At 39.5% G+C, this 23,962-nt stretch overlaps 1 protein-coding gene across 8 annotated transcripts in view; it reads left to right on the top strand.

Annotated features, from left to right (window-relative positions):
- The window catches only part of MAP4 (microtubule associated protein 4), a 138,831-nt gene that overhangs the window by 31,311 nt on the left and 83,558 nt on the right, over nucleotides 1-23,962 (top strand). For all 8 annotated transcript variants that reach the window (XM_024751368.1, XM_024751372.1, XM_024751365.1 and 5 more), the window contains 2 exons: nucleotides 146-387; nucleotides 16,965-17,033. In XM_024751368.1, the coding sequence (XP_024607136.1) occupies nucleotides 165-387; nucleotides 16,965-17,033 (292 nt within the window). In that variant the 5' untranslated portion in view covers nucleotides 146-164. Of the gene's footprint in view, nucleotides 1-145; nucleotides 388-16,964; nucleotides 17,034-23,962 lie in introns of those variants that run through there.

The following is a 23,962-nucleotide window of genomic DNA, read 5'->3' as shown; positions in this document are numbered from 1 at the left end:
AATCTATAAAATGGGAGAGTCTCTTTTAGCTCTAAAATTTTAGATTTTAATTCCTTTTTTGTTTAAGATGATGACAAGAGTTTCTAGGAATGTTTTTCCCTTTGCAGTTCTCATCGTATGAAACATTTTTTTCCCCCTTAACCAGGCAGTTGCAGTGGTGCAGAATGGCAGACCTCAGTCTTGCAGATGCATTAACAGAGCCACCTCCAGAAATTGAGGAAGAGATAAAACGGGACTTTATTGCCACACTGGAGGCAGAGGCCTTTGATGATGTTGTGGGAGAAACTGTTGGAAAAACAGACTATATTCCTCTACTGGATGTTGATGAGAAAACCGGGAATTCAGAGTCAAAGAAGAAACCATGCTCAGACACTAGCCAGGCTGAAGGTAAGTAATTAAGCCAGACTGGATAGATAGGTTCAGAAAGTAGATAAGGGATTACGCTTTGGGTCATAATCTTAGAAACCTTTGAGGAAACTGAACTGAGTTTTGTAGTATAGGCTAGTACCTTTCTCTTTATCTAAATTTCTTGGAAACCAAGGAGGTAGGTTCATTACCCTTCAGTAGAGTATGTGTTCTTGAAGCTGTAGATTACTCTTAACCCTAAAGTTCCTTCTGTAATGTCTCAACGGCTATATAATTTGCCTCTTAATTTCCTAAATTAAACTGTCTGCTGTGCCTTTTCTTTGAAAGTAGCTTTGTAAAGTTAGATACTTTAAATTCTGTATTTATACCAAGACAATTTGGAACAGAGTTAGATGCCACCTGTCTTTGAAAGTAATCCTAGGTCAGGATTAAAAAATGGGTTAAACCCTTAAAAAGAGATTTGCTGTCTTTATATATTGCTGGTCAGATTTGCTAACATTTGATTGAGGATTTTTGCATCTATGTGCATGTGGGATATTGGTCTGTTGTTTTCTTGTGAGGCCTTTGTCAGGTTTTAGAACTGAGGTCATGCTGACATCATAGAATGAGTTGGGAAGTGTTCCCTCCTATTCTGTTTTCTAGAACAGTTTGTGTCGAATTGATGTTTTTTTCTTTAATGTTTGACAGACTGTCAGTGAAGTCATCTCGATCTGGAGTTTTCTCTGTCAAGTTTTTAACTAGGAATTCAATTCGTTTAAGAGATACAGACCTGTTTTCTATCAAGTTTTCTATCTTTTCAAGTGAGCTTTGGTGTTTTGTATCTTTCAAGGAATTGGTCTGTTTCCTTTAAGTCATTGAATTAATGGAGATAAAATTATAATATTACCTTATTCTTTTAATGTCTGTAGGATCTCTTGTCATGTCCGCTCTGTTTTCAATTCCTGCTTGTAACTTTTAATATTTCCTTCCTTCTGCTTACTTTTAGTTGATTTGCTCTTTTTCTAGTTTTTTAAGGTGGCAGCTTAGATCATTGATTTGAAACATTTCTTTTCTAAAATAAGCATTTTTTAAAAATTGAGATATAATTGACATAAAACATTAGTTCCAGGTATACAACATAATGATTCAATATTTGTTTTTATTGTGAAATGATGACCACAAGTCTAGTTAACATCCATCACCATATATAGTTATGAATTTTTTTCCTCTTGTGATGAGAATTTCTAATATCTACTCTCTTAGCAACTTTCAAATATAGTACAGTGTTATTAACTATAGACACCATGCCATACATTGTATCCTCAGGACTTATTTATTTTATAACTTTTTAATTTTATTTATTTTGACTCCTTTCACCCATTTGCCCACCCCCCACCTCTGGCAACCACCTAAAATAGGCTTTTTAAAAAAAATTTACTTATTTTATTTATTTTATTTTTGTCTGTGTTGGGTGTTCGTTGTGGTGCACGGGCTTTCTCTAGTTGCGGTGAGCAGGGGCTACTCTTTGTTGCAGTGCGCGGGCTTCTCATTATGCTGGCTTCTCTTGTTGCAGAGCACAGACTCTAGGCACGTGGGCTTCAGTAGCTGCAGCATGCGGGCTCAATAGTTGTGGCTCGTGGGCTCTAGAGCTCAGGCTCAGTAGTTGTGGCGCACGGGCTTAGTTGCTGTGCGGCACGTGGTATCTTCCTGGACCAGGGCTCGAACCCATGTCCCCTGCATTGGTAGGCAGATTCCTAATCACTGAGCTGCCAGGGAAGTCCCTGAATATTTTTTAAAATACTGTTTTAACTCCAACATTGGCTTATTATATATATTTCTTTTAAAAATTGTTTTATATTTGACCTAGAGTTTACTGTGTATGTTAATTTCTTCCAGTTTGCCTTCCAGTAATATTCTACCATTTCGTGTATAGTGTAAAATTCCATGCAAAATAGTAAATGTCCAATTCCTCTGTCATTTTTTGTGTTATTGTCATACACATAATTTGACTTATGTTAGTTACCTACCTTGTTACTATTTTTGCTTTAGCTTGTCAATTATCTTTTAGAATGAATAAAAATATGGGAAAAATATACCTTTACTCTAATTTTTACCATTTGGGGCATTCTTCATTTCTTTGTATAGACTCAAATTTCTGTCTAGCACCATAGTCCTTCTGCCTGAAAAGCTTGTAACACTTCTTCTCTTATAGTACAAACCTGCTTAGCAGTGAATTCTCTCAGCTTTGTTTTATTTGAAAAACAAACCTTAAGTTTTGGAAGGTACTTTTTGCTAGGTGTCCTATTCTGTGTTACTTTTTTCTTTCAGTAATTTAAAGGAAAATTAGTTGTCCTACTTGCATAGTTTCCTATGAGAACCTATGAGAAACCTGTTACAATCTTGATCATTGTTCTCCCCCCCCCCCCACTCCCACCTTCCAGGCTATCTTTATCTTGGGTTTTTAGCAGTTTGAATGTGTTGTTTAGGTGATATTTTGTTCAGTTTGAATGTGTTGTGTTTAGGTAATATTTTGTTATTTGTCCTTCTTGGCTTCTCTGAGCTTGATCTGTGCTTTGCCTCTTTCTTTCTCTCTTCTTCTTTTGGGATTCCAGTTACATTTTTGTTAGATTTTTGAGTATTGTCCCACAGTTCTTAGATGCTCTATGTTTCATTTTGGGTACTTTCTTTTCATCTATCTTAAAATTCCCTGATTTTTTTCCTGGTTGCACTGAGTCTAATGATGAGCACTCAGTGGCATTCTTTATCTTTAATATCTTTACTGTTTTTAACTTCTAGCATTTCTGTTTGACTTTTAGAGTTTCCATCTCTCTGCTGAAATTATCCATCTGTTAATGCATATTTCTATCTCTTCCACTATAGACTTTAACACATTAATCATAATTATTTTAAATGTCTGTCCGGTAATTTGAACATCTGGGTCATCTCTCAGTCTGATTATTTTGTCTCTTTACTGTTTTTTTCTGGTACTTTTTATGTGTATCTTAATTTTTTAGTGAATGCTGGACCTCACATGTAAAACAGTAGAGACTGAAATAAAATATTTATGCCTGGAAATGAGTGTATGGTCAGGCCACTCAAGATGGCTGTTCTTTTGCTCTCTGTACATTCCCTTCTCAACCAGTGCCTGCTTCACCTGTACCCTACTCAAGTGCCGGACCTTCCTACACTCTTGCCCCTGCTCCAGCTGTTGATTGTTTTTATCGAAGGGGTAATGAGGGGCGTGCCTCTCTGCTGGTTTCCCTGGTAACTAATGAACCCACCTGACATAATTCTCTTATAACTGGTAATCCCCCACCCCCACCCCCACCCCCGCCGGCAGTGAAGACTGCCACCGTGTCCTGCCTGCTGTCTGCTGCACACGGTGGGGTGTCGCTCCAGTACCTTGCTTCAGCTGTGTAAGGTCCCCCATCCATTACACCGTTGATGTCTCTGTTGCTGACTCTGGGTTCTTTCTTCGGTTTTAGAGCTGGGCAAGCACAGACCTTGTAGGCCTGCGGGGTACAACCCAACAATGGGCAACTCTCTTCTTTTACTAGTTAATTAATACTTTCAAAGGGTTGAGTCAATTTAGGCCAGGGCTGAGCTAGGGTTGGGCTTTGTTGTTGCTATGATGGTCTTCAGTGCATTACTGGCTTCAAATTCTTCCATTTCTGGTGCGTAGAGTAGGGACTGAGGTGCTGGAAAGCTTTTCTCAAAAGTTCTTTTCTGGGCTTCCTTGGTTGGCGCAGTGGTTGAGAGTCCGCCTGCTGATGCAGGGGACATGGGTTCGTGCCCCGGTCCGGGAAGATCCCACATGCCATGGAGCGGCTGGGCCCGTGAGCCGTGGCCGCTGAGCCTGCGCGTCCGGAGCCTGTGCTCCGCAACAGGAGAGGCCACAACAGTGAGAGGCCTGCGTACCGCAAAAAAAAAAAGTTCTTTTCTCAAAGTTCTTGTTCCACTCCCAGCTTTTGGCCCTGCTGTGCACCTGTGCCTCAGGAGGATTTCTCTCCATGCTCTCCCCTCCCTTATCAGAAGAGGGATAGCCTGGTAGTGGGCAGGAGTTTTTTTATTTTTGTTTTTTGGCCTTGGTTTAGGCTCAAGCCTGTGTGCATGCGTCTTGTGGTTGAGTTTTTTTCTCAATCATATTATCCCTCTTACACGGATGGTGTTTTCTAAAGGTATTGGCATAGGATCCTGGGCTAGGATTCTTTCTGGCTCCTCCCCTAGGGTAAGAGGGGATTTTCTTGTTAACTTCTTCCCCAGCTGCAGTGGGTCTTCACCCGGGCCCTGGGGCTGACAGGGTTTGATACTCCTCCCCCAGCAGCTTAAAGCTTCTGTTTGCATAGGAGAGAGGAGTCCTAGGGGCCAGGGCTTCTTGCCTTTGCTTTTAGTGGCAGCTTTTTCCAGGTCTGCACCACCTAGAGCAGCTCTCTGGTCCCCCCGCTGCCTCCAGTCTTTCTAACCTGCAAGTGGGTAAGAACTCCTTTTGTGTCTGTGGATCCCAGGGGCCCTTTACTCTCATGCTAGCCTTCACTTAGCCTTTAGCAAATGGTTAAACTCTATAGTTGAATTCTTCTCACCTGCTTGCATGGCACGTAAGACACAGGAGAACCATTGCTTACCTCCCATATCTCCTTGAGGGGAATGTCTCAAGTGTGGATTCCACACTACTTGGTTGCCCTAAAACCTCAGCTCTCTGGTGAGTTCGTTTTTGTAGTTGAGTTGTTGTAGTTGAGTTTGATTTTGTAGTTGATCTGGGTTTTTTGTTGTTGATAGGGTGGGAGTGACATTTCTTCTGGCTTTCTGTAGCCTGAGTGGAAGAGGAACTCCTGCTTCTTTTATATGTGCTTTATTTGGGGGGTGGAAGGGTAACCACAAATGATCAGAAGAAGTATTATTGAGAGTTTAAAATCAAATTATATCCGTATAAATATTTACTCCAAGAAAAAAATTGGATTCGTTAATGGAAAATGGAAATGTCTGTTTTCTTTTAATCCGTAACGGTGAGTGGAGTTATTTGTCCTTTGATTAACCTAAAAGGAACACTTTAGTTGGAAGAAAGGAAATGGTACAAAGTAAATATTTTAATAACTTGAGTCATGGCTAAGATACTCTTCCCATCCGCATTAACTTACCCTCATCAGTCATAGGTTGGAGGAAGCTTGCTCCTTTTCATTTAAAATCTTCCTTTAGCTGTGCGTGACTCCTACCACCTGGGACTCAGCTTAGGTGGGTGAGGATAATGAGATGGTAGCAGATTTTCTTGTGGTTCATCTTGGGTGATTTGATCTGTGTACCATGAACTTGACCCAAGAGAAGGAGAATTTTTAAACAACTGTTTTGCTTATAAAAATTATTAAATTTTTCCTGCTGATATTTTTAATATTTGAATAACCTGTAATTAACCTTCTTAACCACTGCGCCACCAGGGAAGCCCCATCACTGGTGCTCTTGATATGATTTTACAACAGGCTAACTTAGGCCAACTACTGGAAATTTATCAACCAGCTTCCTGCATCTAGATATAGAAAGGTTAGTTAAGTGGGTTACACATAATGGAACCCTCTGGGCAATGGTGTTTTTATTTCTTTTAATTATTATACACCTACTGTAATTGCCCTAGCTTTAAAATGAGGGGGAAGGAAAGTGAGACTGCCTTTATGGCACTTAGCACAAAGTAGGAAATGTTGCTTTTTTTTCCCCCAAGGTATAGTTCTTGCCCCAAACCTGGAAAAAATGATTTCTCCAAGAAACTATGGTATTTCAAGTTCACAGTGTGGGTGCTAGTACCTTTTCTGTACTATACCCTTTCCCATTTTACCCCCATTTAGTTGTGAGTGTACACGTATTTTTCCATAGCATTGCCACCATAAAATACCTAAATAGGGCTTCCCTGGTGGCGCAGTGGTTGACAGTCCGCCTGCCGATGCAGGGGACGCGGGTTTGTGTCCCGGTCCGGGAAGATCCCACGTGCCGCGGAGCAGCTGGGCCTGTGTGCCATGGCTGCTGAGCCTGCGCGTCCGGGTCCTGTGCTCCGCAACGGGAGAGGCCACAACAGTGAGAGGCCCACGTACCGCAAAAAAAAAAAAAAAAAATCCTAAATAGCCAAATACCTAGAAATGAAACTGTTTTTCAACTTCTTCTAAAATGCCTGTCTCCTTGGGAAACAATTCTCAAGATACTTTTTCAGAACATATGTATTACTTTTTTTTTCCTTCAAAAATGTTATCTTCCTAGTACTGTTCATTATCAGCTCTGTATGGCTCTGTTTTCAAGGCTAGGAAGACAAAAGACAGAAGCTTTCTCTTAGATGTAACAGTATAACTTCTGTCACTCTTGTTCATTCAAAACATTGTCACAGATGTTTGAATGAACATCTAATACATTGTTGACCCTTAAACATAAATAGTTGGCAAATTTGTGGGTAAGCCACTTAATTTTTCTGTATTCCATGTGCTCTTATATAGAGCACTTACGATATTGAGAGGATACTTACTCCCCAACATTCCAGGAGGTTTTTGAGGCTAAGAATTTATTTCTATAGAATGTTTTAATCTTAGGACAGTGGTTCTCAAAGTGTGGTTCTTGGACCAGCAGTATCACTTGGGACCTTGTTCAAAATGCAATTCTTAGGCAAACACTGGGGATAGGACTCAACAATTGGCGCTTTTAAAAAAAAATTTATATTTATTTATGGCTGCGTTGGTTCTTCATTGCTGCATACTGGCTTTCTCTAATTGGGGAGAGCAGGGGGCTACTCTTGGTTGCTGTGTGCAGGCTTCTCATCGCGGTGACTTCTCTTGTTGCGGAGCTCGGGCTCTAGGCATGTGGGCTTCAGTAGTTGTGGCACGTGGGCTCAGTAGTTGTGGCACGCGGGCTCTAGAGCGCAGGCTCCCTAGTTATGGTGCTCGGGCTTAGTTGCTCTGCAGCATGTGGGATTTTCCTGGACCAGGGCTCGAACCGGCATCCCCTGCGTTGGCAGGCGGATTCTTAACCACTGAGCCACCAGGGAAGTCCCAGCAATCTGTTTTTTAAACAAGCCCTTGCAAGTGACTTGGATGCAGGTCCATGACTGAGAAACTTTGATCCTGGAGAAAGGGCCTAAGTATGTCCTGGGAAGGATGATAACTAGATACTACAGAACTTTTTCTTGTTCAACTGACTGGGGGCTTTCTGTTGTGGAGCTTTGTAACTACCTTCATTGGCCACCAGAGGGCGATGTTGGCACAGGCCTGACTTTTACACAAGAAGGAGGCCGTGCATTGAGACAATGCTGAATCCTCCCCATTTTGCCCAAATCGCACTCACTGTGTGTCTCTTCTTCACAGCACACATGCCCTCTCACCTTCTTCCTACTTCCCTTCTCTGCCAAATTGATTTGCCAGCAGTGGGACTCTGAAATCCCACTGCTGAGAAAGAGAAGAGATTGCAGGAGAAGAGATAAAAAAAACAAAGTAAATTTCAATATCCTTATATCTCAGAGCATGTGATTAGTTTAAAAAACTTGTGTTGTTTTCAGTGCTGTATGTATTTAGCTGAGAAAGTTTTCACTTCATGAAATGGGAGTCTGTCCTCTGGGATGTCAGAAAGAAGACAGTATAGCACCTTTCGAATGAGGACGTACCCTACTGGGTATGTCCAGTAGGGTACGTCTAATCATTTCCCATGATTAGAGCCCAAGCCTTATCTCCAGAGAAGTATGCAAAGCTTTTTCATACTCTAAAACCTAATTGTTTTTATGTTGTAATGTTTTTATTCTTCTCTTCTGAGCTTAGATTTTGAGATCGTTAGGTGTTATGTGTATGGTAGAATCTCCATCTCCCTTTTATTTTCTTCTAACCTCCTTGTGTTGCTTTTATTTTATTCTGGTAAATTGCTTATTTCTTAGTCTTGCAGTTATTACCTAGTCTGGTAATGTCATTTAAATGAGTTTTATATAAGGCAAAAGTAAATTAATTTCAGTGTTCTCTTGAGGTTACTTTGTAGTTTAGTGATCAGTCTATAGTCAACAATCTATAATTGTTCTCTAGGTAAGTCAATATAGTTGATCAATCTACAGTTAAACAACAACGAGAATAATAATAGTTAACATGTACTTAACACTGTGCAGTTGCCACGGTGCTGCCTCCAGTGTTATTGTGTTTAGTCCTCTTGGTGACCATGGGAAGTAGATATCATCCCGTCTTTCAGGTGAGGCTATTCAGGCTTAGGGAGCACAAGGGAATTGCATTTGATCATTAGTTTATAGTGACAGAACCACAACCTGAACCCAGATCTTATGATTTTTAAACCCCATGTTCTTTCTGTGAACCCTTACCATCTTCATGAATGCATGCTTTCTGATTGATTTAATGTCTCATAGATAACTATTTTTCAAAACTAAAGGTTCACTTATTTAGATCAAAAGGCGGAATTATTAGACCTATAAACATTATGTTCAGGAAATGTAAATGAGAGTCTTATTTGCATAAAGAGCATGTACTTGAGGACTCTGCTACTAGTTCATATGAATTTATAAAATCTTCCGCTTTCCTAGACAGCTATTTCACATCTTCTCTCTGTTCAAACCTCTAGCACTTGCTTTCCTGTTCATATTCTCAGTTGATGACTTTTAGAACAGATAATCAGTAAACTCAATCAAGAGAGTTTATACATCCCCCCCATCTCCTAAACGACTTTTATCTGTGCCCTTTACTCTGCTATTACTTTTATTGTCATGAGTGAACTGCTCATGCTCTCACTCAAGGGTGCTGCTATAGCAATTGTCTCTTCTGTCTCCTGCATCATCAGTTCCTCTCTTCAGCTGGGCCATTCATCAGCATCAAACATACCATAATTTTTTCCTTCATAACAAATCCTATCTCAATCTATGTCCAGCTCATTTACTTTCTTTTATTCTGCTCCTTCTTTGAAAAGGTGTATCTACTCCCTAATCCCAATTCCTTTCCTCTCATTCTCTCTTCTTTTTAAAAGAAATATTTATTTATTTATTTGGTTTTGCCGGGTCTTAGTTGCGGCTCGCCAGCTCCTTAGTTGTGGCATGCGAACTCTTAGTTGTGGCATGCATGTAGGATCTAGTTCCCTGACCAGGGATTGAACCTGGGTCGCCTGCATTGGGTACGCGGAGTCTTAACCACTGCACCACCAGGGAAGCCCCCCTTTCATTCTCTCTTGAACCCACTCCCATCCGACTTTAACCCACACCATGTCACCCAACTGCTCCTTTGAAGGTATAAGACTTTACATTGCCAAGGATGAATCCAGGATGACTCAAGGTTTTGGCCTGAGCAACCAAAAGGAAGGAATTGTCATCTTGTGAGATTGGGAAGGCTGTAGAAGGAGTAGATTTTGAGGGAAAGGTTAAGAATTTTAGCTTATCTGATAGTGGAGAAGATACCTAGTCAAGAGCAATAGGCAGCTAGGTAAAAGAATCTCTAATTGAGAGGAGAGTGCTGGGCTAAAGATACACATCTGGAGGTTGATGATAAAGCATTGGCTAAAGGTGGTCTTCTACAAAAAATCCTTTACGAATGGGTTTAGATGTAATCTTCCAAGGACATTCCCTGACTTCCCTCTCCCATCTTCTCCCACAACCCCCTTTATCTTTTCGTCTTCCTCTTGGTAAGTGCCTTTCTTCCCTGAACCTTCCTTTCTCATGGCACTTGTAAGGTCATAGTTAAGCTATTTGTTGTCTCACACTTAAGCTACTCTAGAGTAGGGATAGTGTTTTGTTTATTTTTATATTCCTGCAGAATGACACATTTAGGAAAAGCAAAGAGGCACAGAATAGTTCAAAGTGTACCAGCAACCTCAAGTTGCTCAGTGATAAGAAACCAGAGGTCAAAATGACAAGTGAGACAAGTGACAGGGTGGAACATGGAGAAGCACATCCAGTGACATCTCACAGTCTGTGGGGAGATAAGGTAGGACTTGGAAACTTGGTCAGATATGCGTTAAAGAGAGATCACTGCTTTTGGCACATGGTAGATATACAATCATTGCTCGTTAAACTGAATTGAAGTCATTTTATCTGTTATTGAACTAGAATCATTTTATTCAGGTTTGGGTTATGTTAATGTGCAGAGTAGCAAGTAATGAATGTCTGCAAACTAAAGTGGTAGGTCTTGGGACTTCCCTGGTGGCGCAGTGGTTAAGAATCCGCCTGCCAATGCTCAACATCACTAATTATTAGAGAAACGAAAATCAAAACTACAATGAGGTATCACCTCACACCGGTCAGAATGGCCATCATCAAAAAATCTACAAAAAATAAATGCTGGAGAGGGTGTGGAGAAAAGGGAACCCCTCTTGCCCTGTTGGTGGGAATGTAAATTGATACAGCCATTATGGAGATCAGTATGGAGATTCCTTAAAAAACTAAAAATAGAACTACCATATGACGTAGCAATCCCACTACTGGGCATATACCCTGAGAAAACCATAATTCAAAAAGAGTCGTGTACCACAGTGTTCATTGCAGCTCTATGTACAATAGCCAGGACATGGAAGCAACCCAAGTGCCCAATGACAGATGAATGGATAAAGAACATATGGCACATATAGACAATGGAATATTACTCAGCCATAAAAAGAAACGAAATTGAGTTATTTGTAGTGAGGAGGATGGACCTAGAGTCTGTCGTACAGAGTGAAGTAAATCAGAAAGAGAAAGACAAATACCACATGCTAACACATATATATGGAATCTAAAAAAAAAGGTTCTGATGAACCTAGAGGCAGGATGGGAATAAAGACGCAGATGTAGAGAATGGACTTGAGGACACGGGGAGGGGTAAGGGTAAACTGGGATGTAGTGAGAGAGTGGCATTGACATATATATACTACCAAATGTAAGATAGATAGCTAGTGGGAAGCAGCTGCGTAGCACAGGGAGATCAGCTTGGAGCTTTGTGATCACCTAGAGGGATGACATAGGAAGGGTGGGAGGGAAATGCAGGAGGGAGGGGATATGGGGATATATAGCTGATTCACTTTGTAATACTGCAGAAACTAACACAACATTGTAAAGCAATTATACTCTAATACCGATGTTAAAAAAAAAAAAAAATCCGCCTGCCAATGCAGGGGACATGGGTTCGATCCCTGGTCTGGGAAGATCCCACATGCCACGAAACAGCTAAGCCCGTGCACCACAACTACTGAGCCTGCGCTCTAGAGCCCATGAGCTACAACTACTGAAGCCCGCGTGCCTAGAGCCTGTGCTGCACAACAAGGGAAGCCACCGCAATGAGAAGCCCGCGCACCACAACAAAGAGTAGCACCCACTCGCCGCAGCAACTAGAGAAAGCCTGCGTGCAGCAACGAAGACCCAATGCAGCCAAAGATAGGTAGATAGATAAAAAATAAATAAAAAGTGGTCTGCATCAAAAAAAAAAACTTAAATTTTAATTTAAAAAGTTTTTGTAACCAAAGGCTCCTAAGCATTAACTTGGTCCAGAGAAGATTTATCATCACAATTATCGGTACTAGTAGTACCGAGTTGATCACAGAGGTTTTTTTGACAAATTATTAACAACCATAAAAGTTGAATCTGATTGGAAATGTTTTTCTAATGAGATTATGGGGGCTATTATTTTCCTTGATTAGACCATAAATCTGGATAACTATTTTTTGTTAGGATGGATGGAAAGGTTTTAACAATATTTAGTCCTATTGTTTTTATAGATAATAATAGCCAAAAAACCTTATTCACTCAGCTAAGTATGTGGGAATGGAAGCTTTATTATGGTAATGTCTTTAAATCTTTGAGTTACATGCTAAGCATTCCGTAACTCAGTATTATTAAACATTATGACCTCTTTGAATTCTGGAAAAGCAAAGAATTGAAAACTACCTAACCTGGAAAGGATTTGTTAGTCATTAGATAATTCAGTTTTTTTAGGGGTTTGCTTTTGTTTCACAGATGTGTGATATTTTCTTTCATCCGTATGAGGAAAATGACATATTTCTTTTTAAAAGTCTCCTATTTGCCGTATCAACATTGTTTCGCTGGGTGACATTTATTCTCTTTGAACGTGATGCCTTTCTTTTTTGGTAGTAGTTTTCCTCAGTTATTTGGCAATACTTGAGATTCCCTGTGATAACATGACTGTTTTCTACCACCTGCCTCTGGCAGGGGTGTGACAGTGCTGCCAGGTGTGGTGTGGGGCTCCCCCGCAACTCCTCTGGGTATCACCATTCACCCGTTGGCTTCCTCTTGTGCCAAAGCATTCAGTCTCTGTTCCCATCTTGGGTTTGGCACAAAGGTGACTATTGTGGGGTGAGGGAAGGAAAGCATGGGGGAAGTGGGGACTGACCTGACAGCTTTTAACTGAGTCCCATCATCGCTGCTGTCTCTAAGCCTGGAGTACCTTGAAGTCCTGTTTTCCTATGCCTTCTTTGGGCTGGGGTTTCTCCTTAGTGTGGTCTATCTGCTTCGTTTTCTTGGATATTCCTTGTAATTTCTGTTCCACTGGGAGGGGTACCCTTCCTGATTTCTAGATCTTTTATTACTTAATTTTTTTTAGCAGTCTTTCCTGCTGCTTCTAACTGCTTGTGATAGTATGTTGAAGCTGGCCTGTGTGCTTCAGTTGGCTATCTATCCACTATTTAAGGTGCTCTGTTAAAACAGGACTTTACCAGTGGTGTTTGGTATATTTTTTTCCCCACACCTTTTCTGATTATTTATGTGTGTTGTATGTCTTTTTGTGAACTACATACCTAAAATGGATTCCTTTTTTTTAAACATCTTTATTGGAGTATAATTGCTTTACAATATTGTGTTAGTTTCTGCTGTATAACAAAGTGAATCAGTTATATGCATACGTATATCCCCATAACCCCTCCCTCTTGCATCTCCCTCCCACCCTCCTTATCCCACTCCTCTAGGTGATTGCACAGCACCGGGCTGATCTCCCTGTGCTGTGCAGCTGCTTCCCACCAGCTATCTGTCTTACGTTTGGTAGTGTATATATGTCATTGTTACTCTATCACTTTGTCCCAGCTTACCCTTCCCCGTCCCCGTGTCCTCAAGTCCATTCTCTACCTCTGCATCTTTATTCCTGTCCTGCCCCTAGGTTCATCAGAACCTTTTTTTTTTTTTTTTTAGATTCTGTATATATGTGTTAGCATATGGTATTTGTTTTTCTCTTTTTGACTTACTTCACTCTGTATGACAGACTCTAGGTCCACCCACCTCATTACAAATAACTCATTTTCGTTTCTTTTTGTGACTGAGTAATATCCCATTGTCTATATGTGCCATATGTTCTTTATCCATTCGTCTGTCGATGGACACTTAGGTTGCTTCCATGTCCTGGCTATTGTAAATAGTGCTGCAGTGAACATTGTGGTACATGACTCTTTTTGAATGGTTTTCTCAGGGTATATGCCCAGTAGTGGGATTGCTGGGTCATATGGTAGTTCTATTTTTAGTTTTTTAAGGAATCTCCATACTGTTCTCCATAGTGGCTGTATCAATTTACATTCCCACCAACAGGGCAAGAGGGTTCCCTTTTCTCCACACCCTCTCCAGCACCTAAAATGGATTCTTGAGTTAAGCTGTATTTCAAAATTTGATAGACTGCCAGATTTTCTCATAAAAAAATTGTTTCAATTTATATTCCTCCAGTGGAGTATGAGATTACCCATTTTCCTACACCTTTGCCAACACAGGCTATTATCAAATTTTAAAAAAGATGTTATCACTCTCATGGCCAGAAGACGGTATCATTTTTGTAATTCTCATTTTCCTATAGTCTGCATTTTATTTTATTTTTTTGCAATTTGCATTTTCATCTGAGGCAGAGTTTTGAAAATATGCATTCTTTCTTGAGCTAGGAAGAATAAATTTTATAAGCTTAGTGTGTGAGGGTAAAAGGGAATTTATTTATGCCAAATATGTTCTAGCTCATATTTGTTCTATCTCTCTGGATAAGTAAAACAATATGTGAAGCCCTAGCATGGTGCATACTGGGTATTTAATAAAAGTCTGTTATCTTTCATTCCTTTATTTTCCTCTTCTTCTTCCCGTTAGTTGATATTTTCTTTTCAGTCTGCCTTGTTCTTTTAGGTTGTTCTCTTTAGTTGTTCCTCTGTTACCTGAGATTACAGAATGAATGATCTTTTCATTGAGTTTATATGAAAGATTTCTGCCTTGGATTTGTGGGACCCAGAAGCTTGGACATTGTAGTTTGCTGTCTTCCAAAGTAAAATCTTGCATTTTATACTTTAGTAGCATATGTTCTAGATTTTTACTTGTCTTATGAAAAATATGTGCGGTTTCTTTTTTTCTACTAATCTTAGGGAACTAAGCATTATTTGACTTAGTTCCCTAATCTTTTTAAAAATTAATTAATTAATTTATTTTTGGCAGCATTGGGTCTTTGTTGCTGTGCGTGGGCTTTCTCTGGTTGCAGAGAGTGGGGGCTACTCTTCGTTGCAGTGCATAGGCTTCTCATTGTGGTGGCTTCTCTTGTTGTGGAGCATGGGCTCTAGGCACGCGGGCTTCAGTAGTTGTGGCTCGCGGGCTCTAGAAGCACAGGCTCAGTACTTGTGGCACAGAGGCTTAGTTGCTCCACGGCATGTGGGATCTTCCCTTACCAGAGCTCGAACCCATGTCCCCTGCATTGGCAGGCAGATTCTTAACCACCATGCCAACAGGGAAATCCCTGTGAGGTTGTTAAGTAAGAGTGATTTGTAGGAACCTCTTGGGTTGGCAGGCTGACTGCAGAGCTAGGGAGGTTGCTGAAATGTTAGATATCGTCAGAGCCTTTCAGAAAAGGTTATATGTCCTCAAACTGATCTATACAGTCAGTGCAGTCAAGATCCCATCAGGATTTTTTTGTATAAATCAACAACTGATTCTAAAACTTATATGGAAAGGCAAAGACACTAAAATATAACCAAGACAATTTTGGAAAAGACCTAATTTGCACGACTTGTGTGACATCATTTCAAGACTTTATACAAATACAGTAATCCAGACATTGTGGTACTGGCAAAATGGATAGATTTATAGTTTGGTGGAACAGGAGAGTCCAGAAACAGACCTACACATAATATGGTCAGTTGATTTTCGAGAAAGGTGCAAAGGAATCAGTGGAGTAAAGGAACAATTAGATGTCAATGTACAAAAATATGAACATAGACCCATATCTTATACCACGTAAAAAATTTAACTCCAAATGTATCGTAGACCTCAATGGGAAACCTAAATGAAAAGTATAAAACTTCTAGAGGAAAACATAGGAGAAAATCCTGTGACCTTGGGTTAGGCAGAAATTTCTTAGATATCCCACCAAAAGCATGGAAGCATGAAGGAAAAAATGATAAATTAGATTTTATCAAAATCGAAAGCTTTTGCTGTTCAAAAGACAGTTAAGAAAACAAAAATACATTTCTTCGGTGTATTTTCTTGGAAAATACATTTATGGGAGAAAATATTTGCAAAACTCATCTGATAAGGATTGGTATTCAGAACAATAAAGAATCTTCAGGGCTTCCCTGATGGTGCAGTGGTTGAAAGTCCGCCTGACGATGCAGGGGACACGGGTTCATGCCCTGGTCCAGGAAGATCCCACATACCGCGGAGCGGCTGGGCCCGTAAGCCATGGCTGCTGAGCCTGCGTGTCTGGAGCCTGTTCTCCACAACAACAGTGAGAGGCCCGCATACCGCTAAAAAAAAAGAATCTTCGAAATTCAATAATAAGAAAATACACAACCCAATTTAAAAAATAGTCCAAAAAATTTGACTGTTCAATTCACCAAAGAAAATAAAAGAATAGCAAGTAAACAGGTGAAAAGTTGCTCAACATCCTTAGTTATTAGGAAATAAGATACAACTATAATCTATAAGGATAGCTTAAAAAAAAAAAAAAAGCCCACTGCTTCCAGCAGTGCTGCTGGTGACTTCCAGGTAATCCTCATGTACAGGAGCAGTGATGGTGCCCTGGACTTTCTACATGGGTTGTTGTTGTTTGTTTGTTTGTTTGTTTTAATATTTATTTATTTGGCTGTGTTGCAGCATGCGGGATCTTTCGTTGCAGCGCGTGGGCTTCTCTCTAGTTGTGGCACTCAGGCTCCAGAGCTCTCGGGCTCTCTAGTTGTGGCGCGTGGGCTTAGTTGTCCCGCGGCATGTGGGATCCTGGTTCCCCGACCAGGGATTGAACTCGCATCCCCTGCATTGGAAGGTGGATTCTCTACCACTGGACCACCAGGGAAGTCCCACGTGGGGGTTGTTTTAAACGGCTCTGTGTCCTTGGACCATTTGGTTTGAATCACAGGTTCTAAACCTATGGTGCTTCATGATGGTTTTATTGAGTGTAATAGTAACCTTTGACAGTGTACAGAGCAGGAAAGACTTAGACTTGTTATTAGGAAAGCTTCTCCTGTAGTCGTGGTGCTTATCAGAGTTTGGATGCCATAGAAATCAGTGACTCAGTTCTGTTCTGTGTTTCTGGATTTCCTTTTATTGGATCTTTAAATTTTGGACAGATTTTATCTGCTTTAAGCTAATGCTATGAAGAGTGACAAAAATTCTACTAGTTAGACAGTAGTTGCATCTGTTTTTCATTTTTCTATCTGTCACAGTGGGTAATTATTCTTTGCGCTCATTGCAGGTACTTCATCTTCTCAAGCAACAGTGCTTGCCAACGGTGACCACGGAATAGAAGGGAATGATGCCACTGGTAAGTGATTCCCAGGAGTCCCCAAATGTGTGGGTGAAACAGTCACAGTAAACACCTTGATCAGCTCCTTTGAGGAGGATTGTTAGTGGAAGCATATGGATTATTTCTAAGGGTACTCTTGTTCTTGGTGGTTGTATTTAAACCTAGGGCATCTGCCTCATAACATTTCCAACAATGGAAAGAGAGAATTTCATTTGATATTTCTTGAATATCTTTTGTAGTTGTACCACATAGGAGCTGGATCAGTCTTAACAATATGCTTTTGCTGCAGAATGACCAAAAAAAATGTTATAATGGAGTCCTTTGGCTGCTACAGTTCTTTGGGCAGGTCTCATCCCTGAATGCATACTGTACTCAGTTTGCTTTCCATGGCTCAATGTTAGGAAACTTGTGAGCTGGAAATTAAAAGTTCTTTCCTTTCTGTTGTGCCCTCAGTCTGTTTTTCTTTTATTTTTCCCTTAACTGTTACTTTTGAAATCTGTCTCTGATGCCTAGCCCATTACCAGGGCTAGCACTGAGTTCCTGTGGGTTCCCCCAGTGTATTTGAAGTGAGCAAAATTCTTGAAGCAGTAGCAGGGTCCATAGGGATGTACAGTACTATGTAAATCTGTGTTTAGGTAGCTGATATGAGAGCCATGTTGAATTTTAAAAAATAACTGAACTTAATTAGCTTAAGTGCACAATCAGGCTGACGCTGTTGACCCAACTGAAAAGACTTTTAACTGGGCATAACGTTTGCTTCACATTACTGCAGGGAGGCAAGTGCTAGCCATGTCTGTGTTCCTCTTCTTGCACGCATACCTTAGCCTTGAGAAGCCTTTCCTTGAGCTACCATAGGATTTCTTGGTTTCTAAGGCTTCCAGAAAGCCTTCTGTTAGCACTAGCAGTTATTCCAGGATTTACTCTTTATTCTGTGACCTTTAGAAATGTTGTATACATCTTTGTATGTTAGGTTTACTGATGACTAGGTTCTATTAGTTGTGAATGTTAGTTTTACCCAGTGACAGTAAATCCTTATTAGCAACTTATTAATTAGGAACTCTTCAAAAGCTAGAAACAACCTGAAGTGCGACCTTATTTATCTTCCAGTTTTGTGAACTGAAAGTTTTTTGTTTTTTTGATAATCTTAGTTCGTATGTAGTGTTGACTGTTTCTGTGTCTGCTTTGAAAGCAAAGGTCTATATAATTTTGGTTTTAAGAAAATATTTATAGAAATATCCCCATGATTAAAGGAGAAGCTTGAACACAAACTTTTAAAAAATGAATAAATTCAGCTTTCTTTAATGAGGAGGCAGTGCTAGGGGAAGGAAAGGCTTGAAGGGATTGATTTGGTTAGCCATTTGGAAGAATGAATGCCATTTTCATCCGGGAAAGAAATGACTACCACACTAGAGTAGGTTTCTTCTCCAGCAGGATGTCAGGTCTGACCAGAGGAGACTCAGACTTTATGTAGCAATTGTTTCCCACTGCCACAGCTTAATTGTGCAGGAAAAAAGAACAGGAAGAACATGCAGCCTGGCCCTTATTGTTTGAAGATTTCAGTTCTCTGGCTGCAAAAAAGAGCCCAACTGTTTATGAACTGCCCAGTGCCTTTATGAGAGCAGGTCTTTCTGCTCTTGGACACCTCTCCACCATTGTGTAGAATATAATTTGCACACCTGGGGAGATGTTGTGTTCTCAACCTGACCTCTTGACTGTATTAAAGCAGGTGCTTTACTGAAAATATGCATGTTTCATTGGGGGTGGAAAGGAGTAGGGAGGGGGCCAAGAGTACATGTTTTCAGAGCATGTTGTGACATCGTTCTAATTTGGCCGTCACTAACTGGAGCATGTAGCTCTGTGCTCTTTTGGAAATTCCTACTTCTGCTTCCTTCAGAGTGTTAATCTGTAGTTCTAAGAGCAGACCTGCTCTACTGACAGTGTATAAAGGGTTTATGAGCATCTTGCAATGTTGAACTTGCTGTTTACTAATGATCTGTGCTTTTCCACCCTTTCCTTCCCTTTCCTACTTCTTCCTCTCTTTCTATTTTTCTCCTCCTAGAAGCCTAGCGTGTCTCTCAACACTGGGGCTGCTGCAACACCAGACCAGTGATCTTTCCTAAGCACCGTTACACTTGTAAAACCTTCAGCATTTTGCAGAGCTTTGCTTTCCTTCCTGGACACGATATAGAAGAAGCTGAGGGTAGTTCTTCGGGGCCCATTTCTGCCGATGCCTGAGCAAACCACCTGCTTCCTTTTGTGCTCCGCAGGGCTTGATGGAACCTCGTTTCCCTTTGTGAGCACAAAGTACCAGATGAATTCTTTTTAATTTTAGTATTTTTATGAAGGTCATCTAATGTCTTTTATTTCTTGTTCTCTTTTAAAACTCATTTTTTAATTTAATTCAGTCTCACATTTTTCTTTTCTTTAAACATTTTTAGTTGGCCTTTTTCATTTGGTTTTCAGATCTTCAACCTGAATCAGGGTAATGTAGCAGCAAATGAGAAGGTGTGCTTTCATAAAGGGATCGAGGCCACCAGCACTGCCGTGAACCTCCCTTCTTCTCTCCCTCCTCCCTCCCTCTGTGAGCTCGCTTTTAGGGTAGATTCATCTTTCAGGCTACCTATGTTTCTCTCTACCTTACTAACATCTGAATAATGATAGCTATTTTAATTTAAAGTTTTCTAATTTAGAGTAGTTCTGATTAAACTTTGAAAAATATTTCCTGAAATGAAATCATCCTTTGTTATTTGCAAGTTGGGCTGAAATTGTTTCTATTATGAAATTATGATCTATTTGTCCAGGCTTAGATTCTCCTGAAAATTTGACAGCCTTATTATTGTGTGTGGAATTTCATATCCCAAATTTCTTAACATGATCATGAACTATCAAGGTAATAATTGGGAAGCTAAGGAAAATGGAATCCTGTATTGTTAGAATACTGGGCTGTTGATACAGATAGAAAATAACTTTTTCTGTAGCAACCTGAGAATGAAGTTAAATTGCAACACATCGAAGAACTACAATCAATTATTAGATTTCTAATGAAATGATTTTCTGACTGGACTCCAGCTCTGTTCAGTGTTAGCCTCCCTATGAACTGTGGAGGTGCGTTTGTGCAGCCTGAGGTGGGATTGGTGGGTCACATATAAATAACCTGTGTGTCAAATTCTTTACCATGAACCTTAGGATTTACTTTCACACATTCTGAGGATTGTCCAAGTAGGACTTTCTTTTTCTCATTCCTCGTTTTCCCAAACTAAAAGCTAAAAAAATCTGAAACCATCTGGGACAAATACTGTGGAACTTTTCAAATGATAAGCTTTGATCAGATTTTTAGAAATAGAATATAAAACATGGGCCATGTTTTGAAATTGTAGAGGAGTTCTGGTTTAAGATCTGGAATGTGAGATACTCTTTAAAATTTTCTATCCTCTTACTGACTATGCAGGTTTGTATAATCACTAAGCTACTGATTATTTCGGATTAAATATTTGGCACCATGTTCTGAGGAAGATTTGAGATGTACATTCTTTTAGATCCCCTGATACAAAACTACTTTGGGGATGGAAAAGTTAGAATATTATGAAAGTTTAAACCAAGACCCTGCAATGACTTCTGGAATTTAGGAAGCGTTCCCTCCTGTGGTCCTGTGGTTTGTTCGTCTGCCAGGAATTCCTTCTGTGGGTTCTGGAGAGAAGACACTAAGGGAGGTACATTTTAGAGGGAAGTGCTTATGCTAACATTCTAAGCAGTTGGTAAATATGAAAACTCTTAGCAAAGGAGAAAAATATGAAAAATACCATAGGACAGCACACCATCAAATAAAACATAGCTCTTTTCATTTGGTATGTAGTTGTTTCATATTTTTTTTGTGCCTTTTTTTTTTCTAGCCAAGGAACTTTTCACAACTGTTAGTGCTAACTTTAAAAAATCATGCTTGACATCCTTCTATCACTTCTAACTAATCTCTGCAGTTTGTCTAGGTGACAGGTGGGTAGAAAAGCCTGGGTGTGACCCCTGTGGTATAGCTGTGGTCAGAAACATACACTCACACTTCATTATTGACAATGATTTATTCCACTTTAATTTCCATTTTGTCATGTTTATTTCTCTTTGAAATTTGTTTTTTTCCAAATATGTTTCTTTTTGAATTTATGGAATTGTTGAAAATTTCTACTATCAGCCAGCTAAAATTTAGTGTATATTGTTAGCTCTGTTTCACTTGGATGTTTCATTTTGAAGGAAATAAATGTAACGTTTCACATATAGCTTCATATGAAGTAGCCAGTCCTGCAATGAAATGCTGTATTGCCATCATGGTCACACCCAGTGGCCCAGGATCTCACTGGTGAGGCAGCCAAGACCGGTCAGGGTTGCTCTATTGAAATGTGTTGTTTCTTATATGCAATCTCTCTCTTTGTCTCTCTCTCTCTCTCTTGTTTTTTTCCTTCTTTGGCCCAATGTTGAAGATGTAGAACTTTGTTTTTAAATAATATTTTTATAACTTTATTCACTCACCTAAGTTTGTATTTTTTGTGACTTTAGATTTCAACCATTTTGTATATTGGGACATTTTAATGTGATCATTGTGCTAAATAAATTACACGAATAAACATCTTACACCAACACCGTATGGACTGGATTTTGGTTGGGGTCTTAATTATTGAAGTATAACGTGGCCAAAGCATGAGTTTTGTAAATAAAGGCCCTTGAGACATGCGCTCTTGGTCTAACAAAGCTTCTAATCTGATTCATAGTAATTCCATAATTATATGGGCTTTTTGCCAGGCACCTTCACTTATGTTGTCATTTTGGATTATCAGAGTGAACTCCCTTTTATCTGGAATCTGTAAGAGTTAAGAAGCCCAAATGACTATTTGATATTTTATAGCATCTGATGAGAAAGACAGTTGGCAGAGTAGCAATAAGAAGTTATTCCAATAAGAAGTTATTCCAAAAGACAGTTTCCATGGCGTATCAATTACTGTTAGATACTTTCTAACACTACACTTTTGTTTAGTCCAATTAAAATTCACATTCATAGTCTTCCTAAAATGCCTTTTGAATTAATATATAAAACATGTTACATTCAATAACATTTTAATTTTGTAACCTTATTGTTTGATAATCTAGTAGGCTGTATCTGGGAAGAATTCAATGGAATGCCCAATTTCCTAGCCATTGTGGGTTAGTGTGTCTTTACAGTTGATAGATTTGCAAATGCAGTATGTTGACTGAATTAAGACGTTGAAAAGACTGAATACCTAAGGTAATTTGCATGGCATAAAGAACTTTTTTAGCTTGGCAAACATTTCTTTTTATTAAGAAAGCTCAATTTAATGTTCTTAGGTTTCTTTGCATTAAGAGAGCTCAATAATCTATTCTTAGGTTTGAAGCACAATAATTTAAGTACTGTAAAGAATAATTCTCAATCTTGACTAACCTTATAGGTACCCTAGGATTAAACTTTTGGTGATGGGAACAACTGTTGGGTTTTATTAGTGTATTCATTTTGATGAAAGTGAGATGAAACCCGGCTTCAGGTGGATTCTTCCTCCTTGTTGGCCTGGTAATATGGTGGGGCTGGGAGACTAGAGAGGGTTCTGGACAAAGACACAGGACTGGTGGGGCAGGAACAGAGTGTTAGTTTTATTTCTAAGTCATGCGTAAAACTGGATTATCCTCCATTTTATTTTGATGCTGTTTTCATTACAGTGAAGGCTTAACAAAACTTAACCACAAATAAACATCTCTGCTGCCGTGGAGCCAAATTAGTATTATTTACACTGGGGCTAGATGCAGTATACTAAGTGCTCCACAAATGGCAGTGTTACTAGTGGTTTCCATTGTGATCAGAGTCATGGCTTTTTATTGTGATAACTCTTCTAAATGGGATGTGTTATCATTCCTTCAGGTCAGAACAGCAGTGAAACAGTAAAACTGCTTTGTTAGAATGTCATGACACAGAAAGTATCCTAGGTGTTTCATCCCTGTCACTTGTATCATCAGATGGAATGCAAAAGATTTTGTATTAGACAAAATTTGTCATCAAAAATGTGAAATCTTAACAGAAAAATCTGTAATGTTAGAGTTTCTGAACAGCTATTGTAACCAATCCATATGCTGGCATTATAGCTCGTAAATGAAGCCTGAACATAAAGCTGCACACTGTGTTCCTAGATGTAGACACAGCAAGGCAGCCATTCCCCCTGCCCCTCCTCAAATCCTGAAAACAAAGCTTTAGTTTTTTTTTTCCTTTCTTTTTTCAGATATGCGTTGCATTTTGGAAACACACCAGTAAAATACCAACATCTAATGTTTCTTAAAGATATTTTTTGGTTTATTGTTTTCTGGTAAAAATATAAAACTTCTCAGAAAAATCCACATGTACCCATTAACACACATGTTATATTTACTTATAGGGCGTTTAGGACTCCCTTGAAACCAGCTCAGGGACTGAGCTTAAGAATCTTCATCTAAGCAAAGCATAATTTATACTGTGAGCCATTCGATTTCTATTTCTGTTGGAGTTTTGTGTTTAATGAAACAAAATAGCTTCTTCCTGAGCTTTGAGTGAGTCCATAATTCTGAAATACTTTTTAAACTGTAACCTCGTTTATATGATTTGCTTCTCTTTGTGGAATGATACTCTACCCTATGTCAAAAGGCATTTGTTGATACAGAATATTTTCTTTTTTTATTTGTAATTCTGTAAGTAATATACGAATACATTCTCCTTTCTAAGAAAAACTAAAGCATTGTAGATAGAGCCACACTCTATCAGAGACCAGAAGATTTTTACTCGTAGAACATTCACACACAGCTACTATGAGTTGATCTTGTATTTTTAGCTGAATCTAGACATGAACAGATTCTTCTGCCTGATACATCTCATTAGTAATAAGGGTAACTGTCATTTGTATAACACATTAGAGTTTGTAAAGTGC

Source organism: Neophocaena asiaeorientalis, unplaced genomic scaffold (genome assembly GCF_003031525.2).
Source record: "Neophocaena asiaeorientalis asiaeorientalis breed wild unplaced genomic scaffold, Neophocaena_asiaeorientalis_V1.1 scaffold221, whole genome shotgun sequence".
Classification (NCBI taxonomy): domain Eukaryota; kingdom Metazoa; phylum Chordata; class Mammalia; order Artiodactyla; family Phocoenidae; genus Neophocaena; species Neophocaena asiaeorientalis.
The sequence above is the reverse complement of the archived record's forward strand: the minus strand, read 5'-3'. Positions and strand labels throughout refer to the sequence as shown.